General features: G+C 40.4%; 2 protein-coding genes and 1 long non-coding RNA gene across 5 annotated transcripts; 1 reads left to right on the forward strand and 2 right to left on the reverse strand.

The window, feature by feature from the left end:
• Positions 1–265: 265 nt before the first annotated feature.
• Positions 266–7,474, reverse strand: rpp40 (ribonuclease P/MRP 40 subunit). Of its 2 annotated transcripts, XM_040145987.1 has the most exons (9): positions 7,332–7,474; positions 6,270–6,414; positions 6,104–6,172; positions 4,346–4,441; positions 4,028–4,150; positions 3,765–3,945; positions 3,549–3,683; positions 2,723–2,960; positions 266–1,317 (listed from the first exon to the last, which is right to left on the reverse strand). In XM_040145987.1, the coding sequence occupies exons 1-8, from the start codon at positions 7,446–7,448 to the stop codon at positions 2,762–2,764; spliced, it is 1,065 nt and encodes a 354-aa protein (XP_040001921.1). In that variant the 5' UTR covers positions 7,449–7,474; the 3' UTR covers positions 266–1,317; positions 2,723–2,761. The 2 variants fall into 2 exon arrangements, with proteins under 2 accessions (XP_040001921.1, XP_040001919.1); XM_040145985.1 differs by having other exon boundaries at positions 1,245–2,960.
• On the forward strand, positions 4,127–7,947 carry LOC120800134. Of its 2 annotated transcripts, XR_005708952.1 has the most exons (4): positions 4,127–4,240; positions 5,911–5,968; positions 7,339–7,436; positions 7,592–7,947. It is a non-coding gene; the product is annotated as an uncharacterized LOC120800134 (long non-coding RNA). The 2 variants fall into 2 exon arrangements; XR_005708951.1 differs by lacking the exon at positions 7,592–7,947 and having other exon boundaries at positions 7,339–7,446.
• Positions 7,948–9,949: 2,002 nt separating this feature from the next.
• Positions 9,950–11,110, reverse strand: LOC120800457 (LYR motif-containing protein 4A-like). The gene is made up of 3 exons (XM_040146577.1): positions 10,942–11,110; positions 10,577–10,697; positions 9,950–10,230 (listed from the first exon to the last, which is right to left on the reverse strand). Exons 1-3 carry the CDS (start codon positions 11,022–11,024, stop codon positions 10,180–10,182), a joined length of 255 nt encoding a protein of 84 aa, XP_040002511.1. The 5' UTR covers positions 11,025–11,110; the 3' UTR covers positions 9,950–10,179.
• Between the last annotated feature and the right edge of the window lie 966 nt (positions 11,111–12,076).

Genomic DNA, 12,076 nt, shown 5'->3' on the forward strand with positions numbered 1-12,076 from the left:
AGCGTATCAGTCTGTCCTCTCCTCACATGTTGAAGACTCGGCATGTTTCTTGCAGCGCCTCTATCAGGACAAACTGCAGGTTTAACTCCTGTTCAGCCTGTCGGGGGCGCTGACAGCGATTCACGCTAATCAGATATTAATCATGCAGCAGTGTGACAGTGATGAATCATGGGTAAATATCTGAGAGGTGATGCTGATGCTGATCAAGGTGATTTCTCACGTCAGTAAATTGTCCAGTTCACCTATTTTATTTAGTTTACACAAATAACTCTGATGGAGCAGTTCAACATTTAGGTAACTCATACAGCAGTTGGATAGCTTAGCTTAGCATTAAGACATCCACCTCCCAGCTCCTCTGAAGGTCAGTCAAAGGTATAATCAGTGGTTTTACAAATCTTTAAATAATTAAGAGAGGCTGAATAAACAGAAAAACAAACACGATGCATCCCGTCAGCTAAAGTCTGTTGTTCAGTGTACTTGAACAAGTACACTGAACATGGTGTTATATTGTTAATAGTGTTTTAACCCTCACCTGACCCACTGTGATCCCACACTTATCTGGAGTTTTAACATGAGAATATTTCACCTGCACCGTCCATCACAGAGGCAGTGAAGACGAGGGCTGTAAACATACTGATGTTTGCTGAGTGAAATCAGTTGGTGTTTTTTTTTAAAGCTCAGTGATTCGGAGTGTTGGTGAGAAACTCTGACTGTAACTGAACGTTTAATTGTTAATAGGAAAACTGCAGTAGCTCTAACACGTTATATTGGTTTAGTTTTTACAAAAACCAAAGCGTGAAACTGACATTTTGAAGTGTTACAAGGGCTATGAACTAAACCATATACACAGTAAATACAGTACAGTCACTGCTCCTCGCAAGAACTAGTCCAACACAAAACCTCCATAACACCATAACATGTTTTTGTGTGTGTTCAGATTTAAACAAATCAGATGCAACATCTTAATCACTGATCTTCAAAGCACCTGGTAGACGGGTTCTGTTTCTTCTGGACAGAGCCAGGCTAGTTGTTTCCAGTCTTTATGCTAAGCTAAGATAGCCGTTTCCCCTACATCATCATCTCCAGTCTTTATGCTAAGCTAGGCTAACCAGTTGCTGGCTGTACCTTCTTACAGACATGAGAGTGGGATCCACCTGAACATCAAGCTCTCAGCAGAGCACCGACCTAAATACTGAACTGCTCCTTTTGAACAGAGATAAACAGGAATAATAAGCCACACATCAGTCAGTGATCTCAGTCTTTACTGCTCAGACGTTTTCAATCCAGCTTCAGTGTGACTGTCAGGACTCCACACTACTGCAACACATTCATAAAATAACAGGAACTTTGTAAAGAACTTTTCTAAATCATTTGGCAGTTCTTTTTGTACAAAAAAAGTGATACAAAAAAAAAATTCAAATACATCAAACAGAACCAGTCAAATAAAAACCTATTCACAGTATCTGACAGTAATGATCTGGTTTCCTTGGTAATGTTTAGATGTTTTATTTTGTGAGGACTGAACAATCAGATGATATTTAGACAAACAAACAGGCTGGAACTAATAAAAACATGCCCAGTACAAACTTAACCTCTTCAGTAAATAATAAGCTCCTGCTTTCTTTGTTATTTTTGGCTATTATGAAAGAAAAGTTAATCACTGGTCAAAGAAGCTCATCAACGCTGCAGAAAAACGAATAAACTTGATCCACCGACTCAAACCAACCATAAAAATAGTAATTATTTATACATTTTCTACCTCTGAAAAAAACCCACTCCCCACATTGTTTTCATGTTCATATTTGTGACAAAATAAATCATAATTAGACTGCGGTACGAGAATAATTATTTAGTGATTAACTATATAAATAGATAGCATCTGATGAGTGTTATTTTAGGACTTAAATCATGAAGAAAACAGGTTAATAATGACAAAAGTTGGTGGAGGATTTTTATTTTAAGTGGTGGAAAGGGCTTTTATAAATGTAAGCACATCAACACAACTGAATATCACCATTTTTATGAATTATCAGGATACTGACATCAGTCCCCTAAAACGTCAGTTAAGGGATAAATCAGATTATTTTCTGATAACTGGTTTAACTGGCCTGCAGCTCATGTGGATGGCAGCAGATAGTCTGTCTCTTCATTCAGGGTACTTAACTGAGCTAAACCATGTCATCTTGTGTCTGTTTCCTGAATAATGAATATTGGAGTATGTCTAAAATAAGTCAATCTACTTTTCTCCGTTTCAGCCCTCTTTACAGACCAAAACAGCCGACCTGTCCCCAAACAGAGTGCGTAAATCTGAAAAAGCTGGATCTTTGGCAAACGCAGAACTCTGTACCCACAGTCAGCTGTGTCACAGTAACATTGAGAAAAACTAATGGTTTAAAATGTTGATATACAAACACACAGGGGAGCTGGAGTAATTTTGGTTTTGTCTGAAGACAATTATAAAACATTGATTTTAATCAGCAGTTGCTGAATGATGGCTTGTTCACATGTGGTGTTTATGAGCTTTGATTAAATCTCGTCAGTTCAATTAACAAAAAAAAGAATCTTAACACAAATTTAGTTAAATTCACCTTTTTTCAACCCAGATTTTGTTTGTCTAAATGATTTAGTTTGAGACATTTTTATCAAAACTGACCTGAAACAAGTTTCTACAACAAAACCTGATCCAAGTACAAATAAAAACTAAAAAGCTTAAAGAACTCACAGTTCAACAGAACAATACAGACACCTGCTGATGACATCATCATGGTGGACAGGTGTTGTGTGCTCCTGTAGCAAGGTGTAGGTGGTAGGTGTGATCATGGAACATCAGAAGGGTGTAGAAGTTCTCTCCTCCTCTCAGGAATCCGTGCTCGCTGCCCCCCCATGATACTGGACTGTCAACAAAACCATGAACCGTCAGAGACACCCAGGACTCCAGCCGAGGCTGCTCCAGGTAAGACCTGCAGGACAGTTGAGCAAATGACACATAGTCACCTTGTCACCATCTACTGATCATGTTGTAGTGTTTGTTACAGCAGAAGGGTTAGGGTTAGAAAGTCCAGTAATTTGTCCTTGAGAACAAAAAAATCTGAAAAACCTGAGACCCTCCCGCTGAGCTATGAGACCACATCATGTTCAAACCCCGATACTAACAGCAGTAAGGAGACACTGCATCGTTATCTCTATGTCCGGCGAGAATAATCCTCATTAAATCCACTTCAGGCTTCAGAAATTGTCCTCAGGACAAATGGAAACAGTGAGTCCCCGTTTAAAAATGTATCTTCTGTCCAACATGTTAGAACAGCGTATTCTGCGGGCGTTGCATCGGTTTCTGTTGGTGTTGCGTCATTGTCTGTTGGAGTTTTGTTGTATTCTGCACGTGTTGTGTTACTGAGACTAAATATGTGGTGAAAGCCTGGAACCCTCTCAGGTCGGCACAGTCTCTAAAAAGATTAAATACGAGATTCAGATTGTTGATGAAACAATTACAAAACCTCATCCCTGGAGACAGATGACACCGAGGGTCAGGTGTCAGGCGTCGTCCTCACCTGATCTCCTGGATGATTCGGTGGATGTCCTGAGGAAGCAGCAGTCCACTGACAGAGATGCTCAGAGCTCCACTCAGCGTTGTCTTTGGTTCAGGACAGACCAATGAGGACAGGAAGCTGCTGGACGAGTTCTCACTAAAACCACAGAAGAAGAATTTACGGTTTTCTGCCTGACAGGTGTGTTTACGGAGCAGGTAAAAAGAGAGCAGTTGTCACCAGCTGACGTCCGCGTCCACGGCTCCGAGCCACTCCAGTAAGCTGTGGGGGTCACATGACTGCAGGTCAGAGGTCAGCAGGGTGGGACAGGAGAGGTGTGTAAGAGCGCGACTGCTGATCTCAGGTCTGTGCTCTGACCAGTCCTGACCAGACAGAAGGGGCTGCAGAGAGGCTCTGCCCCCTGCAGGACAGATAGCAGGGGGTGTAATATACAGCCTCTAGTAACAGCAGAGGATCATGGGTAACACACACAGGTGTCTCACCTGGATGATGTGACAGCAGGAAGTCAGTCTTCAGGCAAAGTCGTGACTTAAGACCGGTGAGGAGTCTCAGGTGGCCCCGCCCGCCAGGAGCCATGCTGCTGTCAGTCAGATCTACAGACACTACTGTAGTAGAAATACACAGAGAGAGGAACAGTACTTCAATTTTTATACATGTCCAATGCTGAACCGAATGTAACACCTCTTCAGGTAAAGGTGAGATTCATATTTTATATTTGTATATTATTTTATTGGGCTGCAGAAATAACATCTGACTCGACTGGGCATGAGACATGAGAGAGAGTGCGACTGTGTCCAGACCATATCTGCTGTTTGTTCTGTGGTTGAATCGGGACGGTTTCCCCTCAACTCCCAACACCTGGAAGGAATCTTTATCCAGAGAGAGACACAGACGACCTGCAGACAGACAGGTACAAACAGACAGAGAGACAGTTTTTCTCCGTCCAAAGGGAGACATTTACAGTTAGGTACATAAGTATTTGGACAGTTACACAGTTTTTATAATTCTGCCTTGTACACCACCATGATGGATTTGAAACAAAGCCATCAAGATGCAATTGAAGTGCAGACTTCCAGCTTTAATTCAAGGGTTTTAACAAAAATATCACATTAACTTTAGGAATTACAGCCATTTTTATACAGAGTCCCTAATTTTCAGGGGCTCAAAGGTAATTGGATAATTGAATGATCAGTATCATGGCCAGGTGTGGCCTGTTTCTTCGTTATTTCCTGACGAATTAAGCCAAAAAAGGTCTGGAGCTGATTCCTAGTGTTGAATTTGCATTGGTAGCTGTTCATGGTAACTCTGAATATGCGGTTCAAAGAGTTGTCGATGCAAAAGAAGGCGGCCATTATTAGGCTGAAAACACAAAACAAGCCTATCAGATAGATGGAAGACACTTCAGGAGAGGCCAAATCAACAATTTGGTACATTCTTAAAAAGAGGGAAAGCCCTGACGAGCTCAGCACCACCAAAAGACCTGGAAGACCACAGAAGACAACTAAAGTGGATGATCACCGAATTCTTACCTTGGTGAAGAAAAAAACTCTTCACAACACCCAGTCAGGTCAAGAACACTCACAAGGAGGCAGGTGAGTCATTGTTAAAGTCTAAAATCAAGAGATGCCGTCATGAATCTAAATACAGAGCGCAAACCACTGGTTACACTCAAGGACAGAAAGACCAGATTAGACTTTGCCAGAAAACATCTCAAAAACACTGCCCAGTTCTGGAACAAGATTCTTTGGAAAGATGAAACCAAGATTAACTTGTAACAGAATGATGGGAAGAGAAGAGTATGGAGAAGGAAAGGAACGGCTCATGATCCAAAGCCACCACATCATCTGTCAAACATGGTGGAGGCTGCCAGTGGAACTGGGTCACTGGTGTTTATTGATGATGTGGCTGCTGATGGAAGTAGCAGGATGAATTCTGAAGTGTATAGGTTCTAAACTATCTGCTCAGATTCAGCCAAATGCTGCAAAACTGATAGGACAGTGCTTCAGAGACCAGATGGATAATGACCCAAAACATACTGAGAAAGGAACACAGGAGCTTCTCAAGGCAAAGAAACTGGAAATTCTTCAATGACCAAGTCAGTCACTTGGTCATTGACAAACCAAACTCAGCCTGCTTTTCACTTACTGAAGACAAAACTGAGGGCAGAAAGACCCACAAAGAAGCAGCAACTGAAGGCGGCTGCAGTAAAGGCCTGGTAAAGCATCTCAAGGGAGGAAACTCAGCATTTGTCCATGGTTAAGTCTATCTCTGTTCATAAATCCATGGTTTCCAGACTTCAGGCAGTCATTGACCGCCAAAGGTTTTCATCCAAGTTTTAAAAATAATCCTTATGTTTTATCTGCAGCAGAAACAGCCTACTGACTGACAACGGAGCAGCTCCACCTCTTTGTGATGTCATTTAGGTATGGATTGGTCATACAGAACAAAAATTTAAACGTCAGACAGCAAATACAGTATCTGCACTTTACAGTAAACAGGACGTGATACTAGATAGTATTTCATCATCGTCATCAGAGGAAAATTAGGAAGATTTTTACCATTTGGCATCAAAGCGACACAGTTATCCTCATCTACCCTGGTCCCGTAAGACAGACCATACACACCACCTGAAACACACAGAAACGCTCACTCAGTGTACAGCTGTGTCTGTCAGGTGTGTACGGCTGTGTCTGTCAGGTGTGTACGGGCGTGTAGAGGTGTTACCCTGGTACACAGCAGTCTCCAGGAAGTCTTTATCCAGCAGTTCATGTATGGGCAGCTTTCTGATCAGGTAGAAACTGCTGAAACTGTTTAACACAGAGTCCAGGTGAGAGGGAGGGGAGCTACACTCAGGCAGCAGCACAGACACCTGCACAGGTAAAACAAGTCAGGCGAGATTTGGTTGAATCTTTGTGTTTACCACAATGCTTATTATCATTATACAGAGACTGTTGATATTGTTCTATATATTTAACGACTCATATTTAACACACCTGTATTTGTCGATACAGGTCACGTCTCTGTTATTATAAGATTATTTAGAGTTAAAATGGTTCCGGACTCCTTTTACAGTAGAAAACATGAAGATTTGATTTTTAACGAGCAGTTTTATTAAGATCTTTACAGCAGCAGAGACTCCTTTTTATTTTGGCTCTGTTTGAATCTAAACTGTTTCAGTAACAGTTAGTTTTTTAACATGTTTCATCTAAAACTTATTTACAGTAATGTTTAATAACAGGCTCGGTCCCTGTTAAATAAACACACTAATAAATATCAGGGATGGAAGAAGTAGTCGGATCTTTTAGTGATGTAAAAGTCCTGCATTCAAAATTTTACAATAAAACATTTAATGGTTTATATTTTGTTTTGATCTGAACCTGTACAAAGTCAACTGACATTTACTACATTGTAGTAGAAGTATAAAGTAGTTGAAATTCTCAAGTAAAGTACAATTATCTCACAGCTGTACTACAGTACATTACTTAAGTAAATACATATATAAATATATAACTGAGCCGCCTGGTCCCAATAATGCGAACCAAGAGAACCCAGGCTTTTATTTTGATATTCCGTGCCCAGCACGTGTATAGTCGGTTTGTTTTCTTTTTCTGTTAGCGTGCTAACTGCTAGCTCGTTACACTGAACCGTTAGTTTACGTTAGTTAACAGTAGCTAACTAACAGTACTAGTTAATTCTTTGGACTGTCACAACGTCAGACAGTTTTATCTCAGGGCTAAGCTAACGGAAGTTTCTGTGCTAACGCGGATAAGATGCTAACGGTCTCACTTTGTAGTTGAAGTGCTGAAGCTCCACCTGGGAACTGATCCGGTTCTTCTCATCCAGGAAACTGGACCGGTCACAGACCAGCAGAGACCGCGGAGTCTGATCCAGGTCAACAAGCATCTTCACTGAAACTTTATTAAACTGAGAAACATTGATCAGAAGGTTAACGGCTAAGACACAACAGGATACTTCCTGATTGGGATTTTCAACTTAAAAGCTTCTTCTTCGTCGTCTTCTTGTTCACGTTCTTCTTCTTCTTTTAGGTACATTACCGCCACCTTCTGGATTGGAATGTGGCTGAGAGCAGTTAGTGTACTAAAACCTTGAAATTCTCCTACAAATTTCTGTGCCTTCTAAAAATCTGGGATTAGTCCTGTACCCTACATCACCCGAACTCCTCTGCAACATGTCTCCGATGCCTTGTGTCATGTGATTACTTTGCAGTCTGAATTTAAGTACGATGTTATGTTGTTATTTCTCTTTTCCTTGTTGCTCCTTTTGCATGTTTATGCGCCAGCTCATTTCCATCCACACTAATATGTGCAGGAATCCATGTGAATTGAATTTCTATTCCTGCCCTCTTAATTCTGACTATTGTTGAGTAAAGTTGACTACTATGTGTTGCCTTGTATCTGAGTGCATGACTCTAGAGTTCTGTTTCACACCATTGGTCGACTTGTAAACCCTGCTACTTCAGATGTTGTATTAGGTTTTTAACTTATGTTGTTGAGAGCGTTAAGGGCATCAAAGCCTCTATAACACCCCTTATCTCCTCTACATTCTACCCCCAAACAGGGCGGCTGTGGCTCAGGAGTTAGAGCAGATCGTCCACTAATAGGAAGGTTGGTGGTTCGATCCCCGGCTCCCACAGTCCATATGCCCAAGTGTCCTTGGGCATAATAATTGTCCCATCAGTGTGAGTGTGTGAATGGGTGAATGTGGCATGTAGTGTAAATCGCTTAGAGTGGTTCCCAGACTATTTCAAACAAGCCCCTTCTAAAGAAACCTGACCTTGAACCAACACTCCTTCTTAATTACAGAGCAATCTCCATCAAAACTACCTTTTGTCTCAAAAGGCTGTTGCTAAATGAGTCCTGGATTACCCAGATCGTCTGAGCAGTTGCTCCTAAATGTCCCACCGTCCAGGCTCAGAACAAATGGGGACTGTTTTAGCCCCAACATCATGGGACGGCCCCCCTCTCACTGTCAGGTCTCCTAAGTCTGTAACACTCTTTAAAAAACTTTTGTAAACCCACTCGTATAGGCTAGTGTTTTTATAAGACTGTTGCTTATTCGTATTGGTTTTATGTGTCTTTTGTTTTGTTTACAATATTGTTTTATTGTTGAGCTTTATGCATTTTTATTATTAATTGTGAAGCACTCGTAACTGCTGTTTTGAAAAGTGCAATTTAAATAAAATGTTTAATTATTATGTATTCAATACTTGTTAGTGCAGGACTGGAATCAGAACCTATCAAACTTTGATGTGTTTGACCTCATCTATCCAGCTTAAAGTGAGTAGAATCACTAACAGCTGACCTCTATATACTGCTGTTGTATCACTAAACCTTTCATTTGACATTGCTTTTAATTCTGGGATTATAAAAACTACCCGTACCCTGTTGTCCAATGTTTTGGATGCATCTGTATTTGTATTTGTATTTGTGTATTTACTGACTTCATTTTTGTCTGTATCGTTTCCTTTTTCCTTCTTAAATAGGATGAAATCAACCCGTACTTCTTCTAGAGTCCGTGGTGGGCTTCACATTTAATGAGCTATCCCCGTCTCTATGACCTTGTTCTCTATTGTCCAACCAGAACTCTTGGTGCGTCCTTTGTCCTTTTTTTTGACATGTTTTAAGAAACTCTGAGCTGGATGATTCTCGTTAAGTTTGCCCGATATGTTGACGCTAGCTGCGCTCTTCTTACCTCCAAAATCACTTCATCCATTTCCACCTGTAAAGCCGGTACTGGAGTCGTCTTTATGACCTCACAGCACGGTCTCAAAACCTGATACTGGATTGCATCCAATTTTTAAATAATATTTTTGATGCTGATTAATAGACTAAAAATCCATAATCAAGAAGTGACCTGATTAACCCAATAGACATATCGTTTTTAAAGCAGATCTATCTATGCCTTTTCAACATCAAAGAACAATCACTACTCTACACATGACTTGAGACTTCCAAACTTCGTGTTCTAAACACAGAGCAGGGTCTAAATCCACTTTGACGACCTTTTAGTTCTCCTTTCATTTCTAAATCATAAACTAACCTTTCATTAATCATTTCTTCCAGACTTTTGCCTATGATATGTTGGAGGTTTCGGTCTATAACTCCCTACCAAGCTTGGATCTTTACCTGGTTTACAGAGGAGAACATTTATGGATTCTTCCTATTGATTGGGCGAGGATCCCACTTCCCATATCTTATTATACAACTGTGATAATACTTCTTTACTCCCATCACTAAAATTATTTAACATAAAATAGTTTTTCATTTTTCCCTAGAGTTGTTTTACCAGATTTCTGCAACGCGAGTAAACCAGTTCAATCAAGGGTTGACCAGTTTAAACCAGTTAAACCAGTTTAGTCCAATTTAAACCAGTTTAAGCCAGAGTACCTTATTATAAAATCCAATCGTTTATTCAGAAAAACATGATTTCTGATCATTTATTAAGCTAATCACATGATGCTAACAGTGACATCATCAGTCATATGATGATGAGTCAGGTCAGAAACACCTGAACACCATGAAGACAGGTGAGTGTTGAACCAGCCGCTGAGGTCACAGATCACCGCTCATCATGACTCAATGATGATGTCATCCTGCTGTCCTCACTGAGGTTCTCATTTCTCCACGACCATCTTCTGAGCGCCGTACATCTGACCGACACACACCTGTGCACAGAGCGGCAGGTAGAGTTATTTTTATGTAACCTCTCAGTTCTTGTCTGTTTCCTCATATCATCAAACTGGTTTCCAGGTGAGAAAGAACTGGTCCCGTTTGTTTTCAGGTGAATACGTAGTGACGCCTGTTCCATCTGCACCACAGGCCAGATGAATCAGAGAGAGAGATACACATCTGCATGTAGATTTACTCTATGACCTCTGTCTGATTTTCACAGCTAATGAGGCTCCAATCAGTTCGCCAACCAATCATATCGATCAATAACAGCAGGGTTGATGTTCAGTCGACGAGGAAGGTGCTGGAGTCGGTGTAGGTGCGGACAGGTGTATGTGTTACCTGTCTCATGATGAGACTCAGACTCTCCCTGCCTCTGATCAGCAGCTGTTCCAGATGTTTCTGATTTCTCACTTCCATGTTTTCTCTGAAGGATGATCGAACTCTCCTCAGGGCGTACGACCTTCACTCACACATGGAGAGAGAGGAGCTTACACTACATGTCCCAAAGTATATGGACATACAAACCCCAATAAACCGTCCACATACTTTTGGCCCCCATCGTAGCTCCTCAGTCTTGTTGATTATTGATTTACAAGCTTTAACAGTGAAATAGTTTAAACGTATTCTGAGTTACTGAACAATATCTAACTATCTAAAAATATAAATAACAGTCGATGATACCTGTGCCTGAGGACGTCACCTACCGGTAGTTATAGGCGGAGAATTTTTGACTCTCTCTGATCAGACGTCTGTACAAACTGAGGACCTGCTGACTGCTGGACGACATCTTCTTCTTCTTCTGCTTCTGCTTCTGCTTCTTCTTCTTCTTCTTCTTCTTCTTCTTCTTCTTCTTCTTCTTCTTCTTCTTCTTCTTCTTCTTCTTCTTCTGCGGCTGCTTCTTCTTCTGCTTCTTCTTCTTCTGCTTCTTCTTCTGCTTCTTCTTCTGCGGCTGCTGCTTCTTCTTCTTCTTCTTCTTCTTCTGCTGCTGCTGCTGCTGCCGCGTCTGCTGCTGCTTCTTCTTCTTCAGTGCTGGAGGTCGGGCTGCTGCCGCCTGCTGGACGATACACACACATACACACACACGCACACTGCAGTTTCTTCACCTTTATCACAGTTTTCACACAGTTTTATTTTATTTTCTTTAAAACATGGCTGAACTTCAGAATAATCTCTTTTCTCATTTATTTCCTCCTTCACCAGACTTCAGTTAAATTATAGCAGCTTTTATCAGATAAATAAATTCTATGTTTTGATGAACTCCTTTAATATTTGTGGCTGCATTTGGTCAGTTTCATTAAATCTGTTTCATTGTTTTGTGTCATGTTGTAGTTGGATGTGCATGTGGATAATTTGTTTTTTCTGTCCTTTAAAGATATTTTTAATCGTTTTAATTTAAATTTTTTTCTCTTTAAAAAAATAATTTGTCTGGTGTTTTCGTTTGAAAGAGAAATATTAAACTCAATCCAGGTACATTTAAATCAAACAGTAAAGACCCAGACGATTATAAAAACGGTTCATCATATTCCTGGACACTGATGTTGTTCAGGAACATTATTTTTATGTAGAAATCAGTGTTTTTAGCTAAAAAATAATCTGCTTTGCTTTTAAATAATTCATCATTAAACCTGTTAATGCATGTAAACAGGATAATCAATAATCAAATGAATAAATAAATGAAGGAATATTCATTTTCATGGTAAAGCTGCTTTCTTCCCTGTACTCAGATCTGTGTGATTGTTTATGCCACAGTGTGATGTAGGTGGTTGGTCACAAAAAATCGGACAGAAAAATCAGTTTCAGCTCGGTAGTTTTAAAACGTTAAATAACCGCAGGTCTGAC

This window comes from Xiphias gladius, chromosome 15 (genome assembly GCF_016859285.1).
Source record: "Xiphias gladius isolate SHS-SW01 ecotype Sanya breed wild chromosome 15, ASM1685928v1, whole genome shotgun sequence".
NCBI lineage: Eukaryota > Metazoa > Chordata > Actinopteri > Istiophoriformes > Xiphiidae > Xiphias > Xiphias gladius.